The 17093-nt window shown below is 40.9% G+C and overlaps 3 protein-coding genes across 6 annotated transcripts in view; 2 read left to right on the plus strand and 1 right to left on the minus strand.

Annotated features, from left to right (window-relative positions):
* Positions 1–1294: 1294 nt before the first annotated feature.
* On the minus strand, positions 1295–6991 carry LRRC57 (leucine rich repeat containing 57). 2 transcript variants are annotated; one of them, XM_038139146.1, is made up of 6 exons: positions 6879–6991; positions 6004–6174; positions 4714–4849; positions 3431–3699; positions 2797–2982; positions 1295–2243 (listed from the first exon to the last, which is right to left on the minus strand). In XM_038139146.1, the coding sequence occupies exons 2-6, from the start codon at positions 6085–6087 to the stop codon at positions 2202–2204; spliced, it is 717 nt and encodes a 238-aa protein (XP_037995074.1). In that variant the 5' UTR covers positions 6088–6174; positions 6879–6991; the 3' UTR covers positions 1295–2201. The 2 variants fall into 2 exon arrangements, with proteins under 2 accessions (XP_037995074.1, XP_037995075.1); XM_038139147.1 differs by lacking the exon at positions 6879–6991 and adding an exon at positions 6600–6797.
* A 25-nt stretch (positions 6992–7016) lies between these two features.
* HAUS2 (HAUS augmin like complex subunit 2) lies at positions 7017–11740 on the plus strand. Its single transcript, XM_038139145.1, has 6 exons — positions 7017–7306; positions 7480–7572; positions 9233–9302; positions 10092–10224; positions 10963–11071; positions 11209–11740. The coding sequence occupies exons 1-6, from the start codon at positions 7019–7021 to the stop codon at positions 11356–11358; spliced, it is 843 nt and encodes a 280-aa protein (XP_037995073.1). The 5' UTR covers positions 7017–7018; the 3' UTR covers positions 11359–11740.
* Positions 11741–14210: 2470 nt separating this feature from the next.
* Positions 14211–17093, plus strand: part of STARD9 (StAR related lipid transfer domain containing 9) — a 95315-nt gene continuing 92432 nt past the window's right edge. For all 3 annotated transcript variants that reach the window (XM_038139035.1, XM_038139038.1, XM_038139037.1), the window contains exon 1: positions 14211–14392. In XM_038139035.1, coding sequence (XP_037994963.1) covers positions 14346–14392 — 47 coding nt within the window. In that variant the 5' untranslated portion in view covers positions 14211–14345. The remainder of the gene's footprint in view (positions 14393–17093) is intronic.

Genomic DNA, 17093 nt, shown 5'->3' on the forward strand with positions numbered 1-17093 from the left:
AAAAAAAAAAAAGCTAGTACTTCAAATGGGATTTAGGTATCAAGTAGAAGAAGCTAAAATTTAGAACAAGTGTGGAGGCTTTATTCACTACTCAATTTGCATGTCCTAATCTGTGGAATCTATTAATATGAAGTTGAATAGACTTCTAACTATATAGGGTCTTGCATCATAGTAAGATGTCGGAATCCAGGACATCCCTCTGGGTGCCCTGGATGGCCAGAGCCGCTGGCAGGGGGCTCTGAGACCCTGGCATGCAGCCAAAGACACACGTGGGGTTTTGATCTTAGCCCGTGGAGCAAATTACTAACTCTGTATGAAGAATTACAAGCCACACACACAAGTTAAGTAGTATAGTAGAGATAATCATGAAGTGAAAGGAAGGATTTTTGAGTGCTGTACAGGGGAGTTTTAAGCCTTGTACGCAGGGGTCCAAGTTTTGTACATGGGGGTCAGGGGTTCTAAGATGGAGGGACTTGGGTGTGCCCTGTCCTCTTTCTTTCTCCTTCCTAGCCTCCATGTCTTTGGTGATGTTGGCACTCACAGATTGGTTTAGAATAGAAAGTCACTATTCAATATAGATAGTAGGCATTGGGGGAAAGGTATAAACATGTAGTACGTAATATATAATATAAAAGATGGCACCAGCCCCCTGGGAGGGCAGTGTGCCTTTGTCTGAGCTGCTGAACGGGCCACAGCAGTTCAGGGAAAAGAATGTTTTAGATAAACAACAATAAACAACCTAAAGAACAAACAACAGAAGACTACTGAGTCTTTCTTTGAAGGCACAGGTTGGAGGAGAGACTTTTCCATCCTTCGGGGTCACCCTAATCCGGGGTAGAAACCCCACAGTAAGACATAAGTGTTCTTAAAGCACTTCCCTGGTTATGCCTTCCAAAACAAAGTAGTCTCATAAACATGGTCAGCTGTCAGATACTTCTGTCAAGAAGCTAGTAGGTTTTTTTATTAAATAATAGCTGGAATGGGGAATCTTATGTACAACTGGTTCCCTGTTAAATGATGAATCACATCCATCCTTTCAAAAAGGAGCTGATGTCCCCTAAAACATTCTTCTTCACGGTATTACTATGTAAGAACTGAAATAAAATGGCAACAGGGTCAGGAAAATAAATACCTCTCTGAGCATCTCACAAAAGAACCACTTATTGCTAATCATAATTATGGGTGTAATGTTGAAGTGTAGCTGTTACCAACAACTGACAGACTCAAGTAGCTAAGTGAGGGCTTTCAGTGACATCTTAGTACTACTAAATAAAATGACAACAGTTACACCAAATAAATTTGAACTGATTTTTTGAAAATAATTTACTAAAATATACAAGTACATTTCCTTTTCAGTATAAGTTACATAATTGCATACATTATTTGCTCTTTCTAGGTGCTTTTGGTAATAAGGCAGCAGCAGTAGGCTGACGACTAAAACCTTCAGCATTGCTCTGTACACAAGGAGTCAGTGCAAGGATATATTTTCTAGCAATATACATTTTTACTGAATACACTGAAGATGAACCTAATTTTTATTTGATACAGCTCAAGCAAAAGTGGACTGTAGTGCAATTCGTGCTTATGGGAAAAGAAAGCCTGTAGAGTAAAATATAAATTAAGGATGCTCAAACCACAATTTGTTTACTGGAAGCTGTTAATAAAACATTTAACTTAACCACAACTATTTGTGCTTCAGTAAAAAAACAAAAACAAAACCAAAAAACGTAGACAGGTTATAAACTAAAACCTTATTTGTAAAAGTTCTCTGCAGAACAGTGCTTACTGCAAGACTTACAGTGCTTTGGTGGTAGAACTTCCATGTGCTATCATGGAAAAATGTTTCTAGAAGAAATAATCCTCTTACAAATCAACAGCCAGCTTCCTGACAAAAGGGAACTGGCAACTTTGAAATGCTTGTTCCCTTTCTCTGTGAAAGAACAAGCCCTGACAAAGGAGAACATGTACTGTGTTAAAAGCTATTGTGGCACAAAAATCAAAACTGGCCCCTGGGCAGGTTCATCAGTTCAATACCTATATTCTCTAGTTCAAGTTTATTCAATGTGGTCTTAACAGGCTGTTTCAGACTACGAGAAGAGGAGTACTCTGATCATTTCCTTCATCAGTCTTGATTCAAGTCAGTGAAGCAGATGCTTCTAGTCTAAGTCTTCTTACTAGTAATATAAGGGTCAGAATAGTGATCATGCAAACTTCTTCTTTGTAGCTGTAAATCGTTCCATGTACTACAAAGAAAACAAAAAAAAATCTATTATTTTTTCAGAAATTAATAGACGATTCATTACTACTAAAAGCAGCTGAGCTTCTGCTGTCAGACTCAAAAACAGTCTGCATCTAAAGCACATTTTTATATGCCAGGCATAGCTATTAAGAGCTTTAATTTCAAACAAAGACACCCCCAAAACATTTCTGGTATTTGCTGCAATTCAAATTAATGGTCAAATCTCTGGTGTTAAGGATGAACTAATATTAATTACTTAACAAATGCTGTATAATTCAAAGCATCCTTTATTTTTGTCGCATCAAAGTGAAGACATGCTTGTCATTATTAGCTACCCTGCAAAAGATGCTGATGAAAGAACACTGACCCTGAATCCTACAATCTTTGAAGAACTCCTAGACATGTTTTCAGAGGTTATTTATGAATCCAGTAGCAATGACACCACCAATGGACTATTTGGTGCTTTTATTCACCAGCATAAATGTTTAGTATTCTGAGTGAGGACTTCATCAGGAGTTTCTTAAAAAAAGAACAAAAAATCAGAACAAAACACAAACCTTGTCATAACCTTCCAGTTCTCTGAGTTTCTTGATTTCAAAGAGGTTGCCTTCTACTGCAAGCAGTGAGATCTGGGAATCACTGAGGATACTCTGAGGCAGCATGCTGAGTTCTAGACAATTTTCTTCTAAACGCAAGACTTTGAGGCGTGGACAGTGGGAGATCTGCACCGAGATCTGGGAAATCTTGTGAAAATAAAAAGAAAACAGAAATGGGATAAACATGGTAGTGATCAATAATTATTAAGTGATCTGTTTCCAACTTACACAGACCAATTACCATATTGTAAATATAAACTACATTAATAGCAAGTACTTAAAAGCAACGCATAAGTAACAAATTATCAAAAATCAAAATAACTTTTTAATTCCATGATGACAAGCAACCTACACATCTCTTTATCACATTCCTACTCAAGAACTGTTCAAATATTTTTCTGCATGACTAAATTCAGGATTTTTTTTGTTCATCAAATCAGGCAGTTGGATATATTGGTACACAAAATCTAGTTGTGATTCCTTATTTGCGTTCTGTCAAGAAGATGTCTTTTAACTATAAAGTTTTGATGGTCTCGTGTTCCATGGCTGTACTAAGTCCTAAATCTACATTCCTACAACATCTCAGTTACCAGACCTGATTCTGATTCAAATTGAGTTCGATAGCCTGCAGTTCTCCCACAGTGTCGGGGACATTTTGGATCTGGTTTTTTGAAAGATCTACCACATCCAAATGGCGAAGACCAGAGAGCTGTGTGGGCACAGTGCGAAGCTGGTTTCCAGAAAGGCTCAGGGTTTTGAGAGCTGAAAGTTGTGCAAATGCAGCTGGTAGCTGCCTCAAGTGATTGCCATTCAAGTGTAGTGTTTCCAGTTTTTTCAGTTTACACAGCTCCTCAGGTAAAGCAGCTAGAGAAAAATGACAGAAAAACATATGACCTCAAGAGCAGTAAGCATTCATACCCATTTAATTCAAATAAGCTTCTGCAGGAAGAACAGTGCTATATTAAGCAATTTCTCCCTACTGAATTCCTCCCCAATTTCCAGTGAAGGCACAGATCCCTGCACAGAAACTTAAGCCCACAGACAACATGTGCTTTTTAACCATCATCCATAAATGTATTAAAAATAATCTGCAGACAATGAAGACCTTCAAATCACAGTCTGAAATCACTGTTCTGAAGATTTTAGCCTGTCAGTTACAGTCCTTACTAACCTTCTGCCAGCATGTTCTATGACACTTGAAATACCAGAAAATTAATTTAATTTAAAATTAAATTGAGGTATTATTCAACTTACGGAAGTAAGTTAGGAGATTATTCATACTGTGTCATACAAACACCACCAGGTAAGCTCTGCTGGAATCCGTTCATCCCTCTTTACACCTACACATGTGTATAAACTTTAACACTCCTGAGCTGCACTACAGAGTCAATCAGGTTTGTAAATTATCTTTGTTCTTTTAAAAAGGCAGATAATACCTAATTAATGCATAAAACCCCTAGTTTCCTCATTATGGCTTTTCTATAATGATGGATGTTTGTTTAATAGAAACAGTTAACAACAGCTGAATGGCCAGAAACACTGTCTATGTGTCATCTTCATTACCTGTTCTCTAGGCAAGTACTAAACCATCTGGCACTATTAAATCCTCATGTCAGATTAAGTCACAGCACAAAACCTTTATGGGTTTAAGTACTCATGTGTCATTGTAGAATTGATAATACACTAAGCAATATTCTAGTTTTGTAGAATTTATGATTTAGAGGTTTTTATCCTGTACATGAATTCCAAATATTTCAGTTTAGGTCACTAAATTCCCCATTTACATCTTGTGAGAATTAAATAATTAAATTTAGTTTTGGATAGAAAAAATTAGTTATTATTTTGAAAATCAGTGGAGATATTAATTAGCAGGCATACTCAGTTTGTTGTTGTTTAGAGCAAGGCTCTTCAAAAAGGAAAATTTTCCAATGAGAGGTGGCAAGAGCTCTATTTTGTTGTTCGACAAGTCTATTGTCCTTAAGTTGCTTGTTAGCTTCTGCAGATCTTCAGGAAACTATTGGAGGGGAAAAAGATACAGCATTTAAAGAGTTGATACAAATTTAAATGTTCAAGTTGTACAGTCAAAATTTTAATTGTCTCACTGTTACATACTGTCATATGTATCACAATGTCCAGTCACCATAGTGTGATTAGCACATTTGTTTAACACATATTTTTAAAAATATTTTTTCATCTGGAGAGGGGAAAGGAGGTATAAAGAAAACATTAACATTTAGAAGCAGTAGTTTTTCATCCAAATAAGTAAAATTAAAAACATTACATTTTCATCTTTTTATGTGCTTCTCTTAAACACACCTATCATTTAAAATACTCTATAGCCACTTAATAACTCTATATTTCAGCAGAGTATGATGTGAAAATTTTTCTCCTGCTTTTCTTTTTAAATAATTATGTACACCATTTTCCTTATTCTAATTTACATCCTGTACCACTTTGGTACTGAGTCTTGGCACTCAGGTGAATAAAAGAAAAATCTGACAATCACCATCAAGGAGTCCTAGTGAATAAGCCCATGGTTTGGATCCTCCTTTGGCTTGACAGAGAAAAAGTGAAGAGAGCAGGTAGGACAGTGGAAGAAGGTATGTTAGAAAAGGCTTGGAAAGTTACTTTAATATAGAGTTATTTTTAGCTATCCTGTGAATTGTTGCTTGACTTATGGTTCCAGGACATTCTGGTTTTTTCTGCAGTTGAGTCTAAGTTAAGATAATTTCCAATATAATACACTTTCAGGATGCTTGCTGCCAGCCCAATGAACAGCCTGCATGGACCATTCATATGGCTACAACTTAATACAGCATAAGTACCTAAATGTGACAAATCTTTCTAAGTTACAATACGGTTATAAAATTCGTATTTTCCCCCTCAAGTTTACAGCCATTTTCTAAAAGCACAACATCATAGCTAGTATTTCTTGAACATATATGCACTGTAAAGCATAGGCTCATACAAGTGCCCTGACAGATAAATCCTCAATCAGAAGACAAGGCAAGCAAAAATGGGGAAAAAAACCCAAAACTTGAAATAATTTTCATGACGGCTTATAAGAAATACATGTATGCAAGTGCATTACAACCACAAGTGTGAATTTCTCTCCAAAAGTGTCAATCATACACACAAACAGCCATGTTTCCCCTCCCAGTACATTACCTCAGTAAGTCCCTTTCCTGTTAGCTGAAACACACCAGTTTTCTGTGCTGTCTCCAAGTGGGCTTTTAGTGCACTATTTCCCATCCTAACCTTTCTCTGTCGAGCACACAGAGTTCAAGTGATGGTGTCAGCCAGTTTTACTCCGTGCTAGAGAACTGCAATCCAAAGTCTCTGTGATAAAGCAAATTAAAAAGTCATTTTATGTGCACTGTCCCCAACACTACAAGTATTCTGACACAATGAACCATTTCACTGCTGTGTTTTCATCTCCCTCATAACTAAAACCTGGAAGTATAAAGGTTTACCTAGATTAAGGTGTCTTCCTTACAGCAGTTTGATTACTGAAACTGTGCAACAAGCACAGTTAAAACTAAGTGAGAAAACGGCACGCTTCTGTATTTTCCCTCTCTCGAGGCCCCGCAGCGTAAGGAGACTCCCCACGGAGGCGGGTTGTGATTTCTGTGGCATCTATCAGCGCTGGCCTGCCGACACAGCCACTGTGGCAGTGTCGGGGGGATTTATTTGGGGGATTTTGAGACCTTTATTTAGAGAACGGACTCCTCTGCCTTGGCTATTAGCAGACACAGGACACCCACCTCCGTAACCGCGGCGGGGTTTAATCCCAGGGCGCACGGGTCCCAGGCCCGGGATCAGTGCCGGGTTCGCAGCCGTGAGGTGGGGAATGAAGCCTGGGGGACAGCACGTAAACAGCCGCGACAGGAGACGCGCTCGCCGCCGCCGCGGGCCCCCCGGCAAGGGGCGAGGCCAGCCCTGACCCGCAGCAGGCCGCGGTCCCCCGCCCCAACCCCGCCCGGCTGCTCCGGCCCCGGCCCCGCAGCTCCGGGAGCGGTCCGGCCCGGCCCGGCCCAACCAACCTGTCCGGGCGCCGCTGGCAGACGCTCCGCGGCGGCGGAGCCCCGGCCCGTCCCCCGCGCTCCGCCCTTCCAGAACCGCCGCTCCCGCAGCGCCCGCCCGGAACCGGACGCGTGTCAGCGCCGTTCCTGCCACGCCCGCCATGGCGGCGCCCAGGCGCTCCCTGTCCCTGCGGGACAGCGGGATGCTGGCCGTGGCGGCCGCCAGGCCCAGCCCCAGCCCCCGGCCCCGCGGGACGGGCGAGCCCGAGCTCGACTCCGATTCCGAGCTGGATGGCGATGCCGAGCTGGAGCTGGAGTCCAGGTCGTTCCTCAGCGTGGAGAGCGATGAGGAGCAGGGCGGCGACGCGCCCTGGCCCTGGCAGCCCGGGGAGCGCTCGGCGGCGGCCGCGCTGCTGGAGCGGTGCGTGGCGGCGGGCGCCGTGAGCCAGGTACCGCCCGGGGGCTGCGGGACAGCGCCGCGGATGCCGCTGTGCTCGGGAACGGGGCCGGATTGCCGAGCGCGGGAGAGCATCAACTTTAAACTACTACAAGCCGTTATGGAGCATTTGCCCGGTACGGTCTTGCTGCTGATTGCATTTTTCCTGTTGTCTTACTTTGAAAGGAGACCTTGGATTTAACTTGCAGAAGAACGCCGTGCTTTGCAAAATTCTCAGAGATGGAAGAAATGGTAAACATGGAAGCTGAAATAAATGAGGTACAGCCTTTACTATTGTCAGTGTACGCTCAGCACTTCAATACCTGGAGGTAATACAGGGCCCCGATGACATATCAGACAACATGGCACATGCCATGTTGTTTCATGTTTTAAGGGGTTTGTTAACTGTTCAGCTATTTAACAGTTGGCATTTTTTTCCCCCAGTGGACTGAGTTGTCATAAAGAAAACAAAACTATGAAACAAAATGTTAAGATGTAAGTAGAAGGATTCGGTAGGCTGCACCTTTGACTAAAGTGTTACCTGAATTTTTTTCAAGAAACTGAACAATAAAAGATCATTTGTAGTTTACTTCAGTACACAAAAATGTGTCTCTTTATAGGCAATTTTGTTGGTTAGCAGGCAGTAACCTCAGACATTTCATACTGCTTTAATCTGGGCTGGTTTTAGGCTGTTGTGTTGTATTCTGTAATGTCTTTTAGACACTACATAGACTGTGAAACTGCTTTGCAAGAGATAAAAGTAGGAGAGACATGGGTTTGAAGGGTAGACTATTCAGTGATTAAGGAACTGGCGGGAGAAGAGTACTGGACACAGCAGAAGGATGGGATGCCATCCAGAGGGACTCGGCAAGCTTGAGAAGTAAGCTCACGAGAACCTCATGAGGCTCAACAAGACTAAATGTGGAATCCTGCACCTGAATCAGGGCAATCCCAGACATGAGTATAGGCTGGGAGATGAACTCATTGGGAGCAGCACTGTGGAGAAAGGACTTGGGGTTTCTTGTGGATGAAAAGTTGGGCTGACCTGGCAAAGTGCAGTCACAGCCCAGAAAGCCAACCACATCCTGGGCTGCATCAAAAGCAGGGTGGCCAGCAGGGCCAGGGAGAGGATTCTCCTCTTCTGCCCTTGTGAGTGCCCTGGAATGCTGTGTCCAGGTCTGGGATTCTCAGGACAGGAAAGAAGTGAACCTGTTGGAGCAGTTCCAGAGGAGGGCCATGAAGATGATCCAAGGGCTGGAACACCTCTCCTACAAAAACAGACTCAGAGAGCAGGGATTGTTCAGCAGCCATCCAGTACTTAAAGGGGGCTTAAGAAAAGAGGGAGAGTGACTTTTTCCACAAGCAGAAAATGCTAGGACAAGGGGGAATGGGTTTAAACTAAAATGAAAGAGATCAGATTATATTAGACTAGATTAGATTAGACTAGATTTTTGGAAAATAATATTTACTGTGAGGGTGGTGATACACTGGGACAGGTTGCCTAGAGAAGTTGTGGATGCCCCATCTCTGAAAGTGTTGAGGGCCAGGTTAGAGGGGTCTGAGCAATTTGGTCTCTGCCCGTTGGCAGGGGCTTGGAAGTAGATGATTTTTTAGGACCCTTTCAACCCAAGCCATTCTATCATAAGTTCTGTAGTTAAAGAATGAATTGCAGGATCTGTCTTTTCCAGCACAAATCTCCAAATTATTTAGATTGGTCTTTTTCAACTGTGTTTTTCTTATTGACCATAAAAGTCCCACCTAGTAGTAGAAATTCTCAAGAGAGCAGGGCAACATGTTCTTGTGCTAATGCTCACCCTCTTTCACACACATGCTCTCCCTATGCTGCCACTTTCTCCCTTTTTACTTCCTCCTCCACCCCAACAGTGTCTGGATAAGTATGTTAAAATTGCATTTTTATTTGATGTTATTGCTCTTGTAGATAAAACTGAAAACTGAAATGATGCAGTTGGAGAATGAGACAGCAGACATTACTCACCATTTTTACTTAGGTAAGTGCAGTTGTACCGTAGAAAAACCAAGAGTCTTAAATTCTAGCAGTAGAATAATGTTTCATCTGAGTACATGACACTTCTAGAAGTTATTGCAGCAGTCATCTCTGAATAACTTGTTAGAGGTGGTAGGTGTTTATTAACACCTAAAGCATGTTTCCATACTAGTTGAGCTTGCACTCTGCTGTCTCATAGAAGGTCCATGTGTAACTCATTCTCCAAAACAGTGTGGGAGGTGTAGTCAGCTCCCCAGGGTCAGTGCATCATCAGTTCTGAGATCATCAGTAACTGTTGACCTGCATGTGCTACTCTGCTTCTTTTCCAAAAACTCAGTGTATTTCTGTTGCATCTCTATTCCCCCAAACTTACTACATTTTTTATTTAACACCTGGAGAGTATGTGCATGGATTTCTTTATTATTGCACACTCTGTCCACTATGATTTGTGTGTGCTTAAAAACATTCTAGCTTGCTACTGTAGTGCTAGAGCAGTGAAATCTGTTGTGATGCTTCAGTGCTATGGTATAGTTGACTTCAACTTACAGAGAATTTACTTAAAACTATAGATAATGTAAAGCAATTATATCAATCTCTAAAAAGTGGGTATTGTGACTTTGAATACGTGCTGATAATAAATCATATATGCTCCAACAAAAGCCATTCTGATTAATGTCTCTTGAATGTAAGCTGTCCACTGCAATAGATCAGTATTTTTCTTTCTGTCTTCAGGAGAAATTTTTCTCTTGTTTTATCAGGACAATAGGTTCAACTTTGCAATTTTATTTTATAGGGAAAAAGTGTGAGATTTTGCAAGATATGAACAGACACCTAGAAGCCATACTGAAAGAGAAGAGGGATCTCAGAAAGAGGTTGATCAAACACAGATGTCAAGAAAGCCTGCCTATTGAGGCTACTTATCACAAGTAGGTACACTGAAAATAATTTTTCTTGTTTGCAGGAGGCCCAATTAATTTCAACTGACAGTAAAAATCATATGTTTTCAATAATTTTCTGTTTTTCAATTATTTGAAAATAATTTTCAATAATTTTCTATTTTCTATAAAAATAGACATTAAAAAATGGTAGCAGAACCTGAGCTAAAAACAGGTGGTTTACTTACTGATAAATTCATGGAAAGGTAGTGATACATATTTTATGAATATTTACTTAGGTTATTGGTCTTGTCTTTAGAAGTCTACAGAAGAAGTTGTGATTTATTGTTTTAAACAAATGTGCTGCATTAGCACAAGAACATGTTGCCCTGCTCTCTTGAGAATTTCTACTACTAGGTGGGACTTTCATGCTTCTCCCAAGCAGGAGTTGTTACTTTAGCACTGGGTGTCTTTGTTGCACTGTTGCTTGCTTGTAGCTAAACGTGACTGATTCCCAGACATGCATAGTGCATGTTTTAAAAGTATAGTCCTTCTTCTTACAGTCTAAAAATCTAGCCCAGGTACTGAAGGAGTTCACTTCTGTCATTCCTGCCCTGCTTGTTCCTAAGAGTCATACAAGAAGTGTAATTACAGAAAAATTAATTAGATGTTTAGGAACTTGCATAAAGCTGTAAAAGGGGACTAAGAAATGCAGGGCAATGAAAAAGAACTTATAAGTATTAAATTCTTATTGTTTAGCACAACCTTTGAGCTCATTTTTCGTTGCAGATCTATAGTAGAGTTGTTGACTGAGGCTGTGACTTTCATTGAGAAGCTTGAAAGCCATTTGCAGTCTGTGAGAAGCATGCCTCAGATACCACATATGATGAACAATATGGTGAGTAGTAAAAGAATTGAGCCAGCTGTCTTCTCCAGCATGAGAAATGCAATGCTGTTTGGTTGTTTAGGTTACTTCTATGTGCTCATAGACTGACAGGATGTATAGAGACTAAATCCAACCCTTTTCTGTTTCAGGACACCACTTTGTCAAAAACAGAGGTGCTCATGATAGAATTGGAGGAGCTGACAGAGCAAATACTGAAATGGGAAGAACTGCAAAAGGAAGTGTATTCTAGCAATGTATGCAATACTGCTGACTTGGACTTTGGCTTATCTTTAACCTAACAAATCTTTTTCCTCAACTTGGATGACTACTCAAAGAACTACATTCTTAGGGTCTTCTGTGAAAACTGCAACATAGGTCTCTTTTAATCCAACAGAGACTTTGTAGGTAGTTATATTTCTGTTATTAAGTAACAGTTCTCCAACTGTTTACTTAAAAAAGGATGATGCTCATAGGAAGACAGGGTACTGAGAAACCTGTTAAAGAGTTCCTTTCTGAAATAGTTAGATGGAAGTCCCTTGGAGCCTGTATCTTCAATGGAAAATTGTTTCAAATATTTTTGCACTTGCTGTAGTATCTTTATTCATTTTTGTAAGCATCTTGATAAAACACTGTATTTTGTATGTTGCCATAAAAGTTTAATAAAAGCACTAAATTTCAAAAGGTCAGTCTCTTGCTTTTAATTTTGTTACAAAATCCTATAATTAAAATTACAGAGCAAAGTCTTATGTCCAAGCTTATGCTTCTATAGGAGTTCCAATCAAGAAATTAAATTAGTATAAATTGCAGTTTATTATGACTGATGTGGTTTTGTGGGAAAGCAGGAAATGGACTTGCTAATATGTGGCAGGTCTACTGATTTGCAAACCATGCTTCAATGGTAGTGATAAATATATTCTTCCAATTCTCTTTTTCTGTTGCTTGCCTGATTTTCAGTGTCCCACTTAGAATAAAACTCTTGTTCCATGAGTAAGATTGACAGTTTATCAAAACCATTGATTGTCCCAGTTTGTAGCCCTCATGAAGAGATAGGTTGGTACAATGTCACTGGCAGGACATCTATAATCCAGGATAGTTGGTTGTCTTTGGAGAGTGCCCAGCTTTGTATTCAGGATCTGGAGTAGACTGAAGTGCTGCAGATGTATTCCTTTCTACTTTTGTATCATTTGTTATGTGAACATCCTCCTGTTGATTTCTATTGCTGAAATAAGAGCATTTTGCTTTCACAAAGTAACCACTGGGTGGCTCAGTACCACAAAGTTCACAAGTTTATCTGATTATTGCATATAAACTTAAAGCAGAATTAAGGAAGAAATCTTTGGCTCTTTGTTGAGCACACTCTATTATGACTTACTTGGTCTATTTGGTCTATTTAATATTTAAACTTTTCTGAGAATCTCATTTTAATCTTTGTAACCATTCTGCAGAGTGTGAATGCAGGACATCCAATTTAACAATTCTCTAGCACACTGTGTAAGCTATAGCTGATGTTCCTCTGCTGAAAAAGTTAAGAGGATAGAAACAACTTTAATTAGGTTTAAGCAGAATGTCACTAGATAGAATCTACTAATATAAACTGGTATTTGAGTCCCACAAGCATTAATGGGGTACAGGATTTGAGTCCAAAGTCCCGTGTCACTGTTTCTTCAGATGTGGAACTCAAGATCTCTTCCGCACAACTGCAGAGAACCTGACATTTTTAATGAAAATGCTTTGCACATTCTGTGACATGGGAGGAAACAGAACAATAGGTTGGACTCGATGAGCTGAGTCTTTTCCAACCTAGTTGATTCTGTGATTTTTGTCAGTCAATGTCCTCTACATCTAGTCTAGGCTTAGCCTCTCACTCTCCATGTCTTACAGTGATGATTTAGATCAGGCACATTAAAGCTGTTGTAATTTAACCATTTCAGAGCATAATGAAAATATTGTAGTCAGTTTGTTCATTGTAACTCTTTGAAATACATGGTTTTGCCATTTCCCAAAGAGTTGAGCGTATTTTCTTCTTTTACTGTATCTACTTTTGAAGAGTTGACTGGAGTTGGTAGAGTTTGCCAGTGATGTGTCAATTAATTCTTTAGTGTGATTTAAAGGGATAAATCTATTGAAGTATACAGTGATTCACAGCTTGTAGATATTCATTTTAACATCTCTGTTCTGAATGGAGTATTGAGTCCCAAGGATCTATGCCATTCTTCACTTGGGAAAACTTCTGAAATGTGGTACCTTTTTCATTTAGATATAACATTTCTGGAGTTTAAGGTAAACTGTCTCATGAAAAGAACTATACATAAAGTACAAAAAAAGCAGTTAAAAATGAATTTAAACAGAAGTTATTTAAATATAAAAACAACATAGGAATTTAAAACTCTCATATATGATATTCAGATATAGCTCAGTTTATCATATTTTGAAATGCAAAACCAGAAGTCCATTTAAAAATTTGCATTGGCAAATGGAATTGTCAAAAGCAAACAGAACTTGCCTATTCAGCCTGGCCTCTTCTTTATGCCAGTGCTGTTTTCTTTTGCATCTTCCTGAAACATCAGTAGCTCACAGAGACAGTATTCTAAAATAAATTTTTCAAAAACTTTCCGTGATTTTTATATTACCCTAAGCACAAAACTTCAATCAATGCAACAGCTAGATATTGATTTCAGTTAAAGTTCTGTGGAAGTCTCAAAATTTTCTTTCAGATCCTAAGTATGACCCACATGAAGATTGGATGTTTCCAAAGGAATCTAAAACACTTGAGACCTTTCCTTTAGCACTAATAAGGAAGGGATACTCGCCTTCCCTAAATTCCTGCCAAATTAATGTGGAGGGCTTACAGCGCTTGTCCCTAGTGACGCTCTATGGGCATCACCCTTCATCGGGCTGGCGGCATTAACTCTTGGGTAAAACCCGCTCTGGTTTGCTGCTGCAAAGAGAATTTGAGGAGGAGCGCGGAACCACTGTCCCTTTCTCCGGGGGTGCCGCTCTCCCGGGCAGACCTGTCCCAGGCGGAAAAGCGCTGTTTGGATGCTGGAGAGGCTGCGCACGGCTGCTCCGGGCAGGCTTTCCTCGAAACGCCTGCTCTCTGCCCGGAGGAGTTTCCGTGCATTCCCTCCGCGGGGGCTGCCTGGGCCTGGCTCTCTGCTGCCCAGCCCTCCCCGGCGGGGCGGGACGGGACGGGACGGGCGGCTCCGCGGCTCCCGCTCCTCCCCGTCCCGCCCGGGATGCGGGGCCGGGGCGCGGGCGGCCGCAGCCGCTGGGCGTGAGCCGAGCCATGGCCAACGTCAAGGTAGCCGTGCGGGTCCGGCCTCTGAGCAAAAGGTGCGCGGGGACGCGGAGGGGCGCGGGAGGCTCCGGGGCCGCGGCAGCGGGGGGGACTCGGGTGCCGGGGGTCCTGTCAGCCGGGCGGGGTCGCCGCCCTGTAGCCGCGGCTGAGGGAGGCACGGCAGAGGGGTGGCAGCTTCTCGCCGCCTCGCTAAATAGCTTGGAAAGTTTGCTTAGAGAAATCACCAGTAGAGCTGTTAGGCTGACTTCCCTCTTCCTGACCTCCCCGAAACAGGACAATTGTCATACGGTGTCCAGGAGTCTTCCCTTCCCCTTCTGTTGTTGCTGTTTTTTCCAGCGGGAGGCAGAGCCGGATATTCCCATTGTCGCTCAGCTCCGCTCCCTCCCCGGCTTGTTTGGCTCCAATGGAAATCCCAAAAGTTACACGGTACAGCTGGAAGACAACTCCCACAAACAAGAAGATGCCGTAGCACAACACTTTGGTGTTATTTGTATATAATACTTGCTTAAAACCTTGCAGACTTTGGAAATTCGGAGCAAAAAAGAAAGAGAAAAAGCGAGCAGCCCCAATGTCAGCGACTGGTGATTTACTCCTCCTGTTGAAGAAATGCTATAGCACTCCCAACAGGAATGGTTTGAAAAGCGGCACAAGCTCTGAGGGCCAGTCTTTGATTTGATGCTGCCTTTCTTTTTGGCACGAGTTCCTCACGTTGTCTTCTGACTGCATGGACTTTTGTGATAAATAACTCTTTCATGCAGTAGAGAAAATGATTCTTGAAGAGTTGCCCAGCCAGAAAACTAGCCTAGTCATTTAGCCAGCACTACACTAGCATATTTTGGAGTCTTTTGTTCTTTCTTGGCTAAGGATTTTTATTTTATTTTCAAAAAAAGACACCAGAGAGTTTTGCATAAAAATAAAAATCCCCCAAAACAAGCCTGCAAGTATTAATGGAAAAGGGAAATGTGCAAACTAATTTGCAGGTTTTCAATACATTTTGCCTTTAAGTTAAAGCTAACTGATTTAAAAAACACTCTGTCCAAAATTTTGTTTAAAATCATGCTTGGGTTATGTAGCTCTGATTTGTTGTATAGCGGTGAACAGAACAGATTTTAATAGATACTGGCCTATTTTAAGAAGAGTTGCAGCATTGAAGTAAGCTAAGTTTAACGTTTTATTTCTTGGTGTTGCTTTAGTTGTGGATATATTATTTGATTTTTTATGTTTACCTTCCCTCTCACTAGATCCTGCTTGATGAGGAATGTTGTACCACATCTGTCTTAATGTTTTTCTGGGGTGGGTTACTTAAAATAGTACATAATAGTGAATATGTCATTATAGCAATAAACAGCACCTGTAGCTGTCAGATAAGGTGTGATAAACAGGAAAACCTTTGGTATAGTCAGTGTGGACCAGCTGTTTGGTGAGGAGGGTAGGATCAGAGAGGTGGACAGCTTCCTGCGCATGGGAGGAATTAATCTGAGGCTGAAACAGAAATGTTTGTATGAAGGTGAGAGTGGAAACTCAGGGGGTAATGCAGGGAGAAACTGTTAAGTAATTCCATCTACTCAGCTCATGATGGTGTAACTGATGGGATGGGAAGGGAGGCAGAGACCAGTCTGACGGTGTTTGACCCCAAAGGCAATAGGCCAGTTGCTCCTTCTACTGTGCTGCCTCAGCTGAGGTCAGCAAAGGCATTTTAAGATGGATTTTTATATTTTATAATTGGGAAAAGGAAGTGGTTGTATATTCTCTGTGAAGGCTCTGATATGAGAACTTGCTTTCTAGCTTTGGAGAAAATTGTTCAAATGTAATGACTTAGAGGCAAATACTAAATAGATGAAGGCTTTGAGTAACCTTGATAGACATGGAAAAAAATTCTCAGTGGACTTAAAGGTCTGCTCTCTTCCAGCTTCTTACCCTGTTTCTGTAATGTCCTCACACAAACCTCTTGCTATCTCTATACACACCCTCTGCAATTGCCCTGACAGGATGCCCATATTGCCGCAGTTTCTACGATATTTTAGGTGTTTTTAAAAGGGAGACTTCCCACAGTAAAAATTCAGTTCAACTAAATTTAAGTACTGTAATTTGTACACTCTCAGTTCCAGCCAAAAAATGCTAAACCTGGCTTTTAAGAGAAATTTGAAAGCTGCAGACAAAGGCTAGAACTCATGGGTCAGTTGGTTGTTTCTAGGCCACCATGCAAACTTCTTCATTGCTGCTCTTCGTTTAATTTACAATGGCAGATGAACATTGGTTTTGCATCTGAAAAATTACATAAAATTCCAACATTAAAAATGTTAATGCAGGAGCTGTCAAAATTTTTGTTATTTAGCACAAGGCAAAGAGTGGTCTTTTTGTTCTGCATCTGTATGGTGCCCATCTCAGTGCATTCTTTGACGAACAACTCCTATGGCCGAATAATCCATCACAGATATAAAGCAAGCATGGTTACACAAAATGCAGATTTTCTGTTGTCTGAAGTTTAAACAGCCCATAGCCAGTGTTCTTCATAATGCTATCAGTCATTCTGTAACAGATTAAATTATTTTTTATCACCAAAATATAGTATTGGGTGTAAATTCAGTCAAATATTTTCCCTGGATTAACATTTAAAAATCTTTATTACGCATTTACTATTCTACATACTAAAAAAGATTTGTTACTTTGTAGTTACATGGATACTTGCTCTGTGTAAATATGTTTCCCCATTAGAATGAAATATGGAAGCCTGAA

Source organism: Motacilla alba, chromosome 5 (genome assembly GCF_015832195.1).
Source record: "Motacilla alba alba isolate MOTALB_02 chromosome 5, Motacilla_alba_V1.0_pri, whole genome shotgun sequence".
NCBI lineage: Eukaryota > Metazoa > Chordata > Aves > Passeriformes > Motacillidae > Motacilla > Motacilla alba.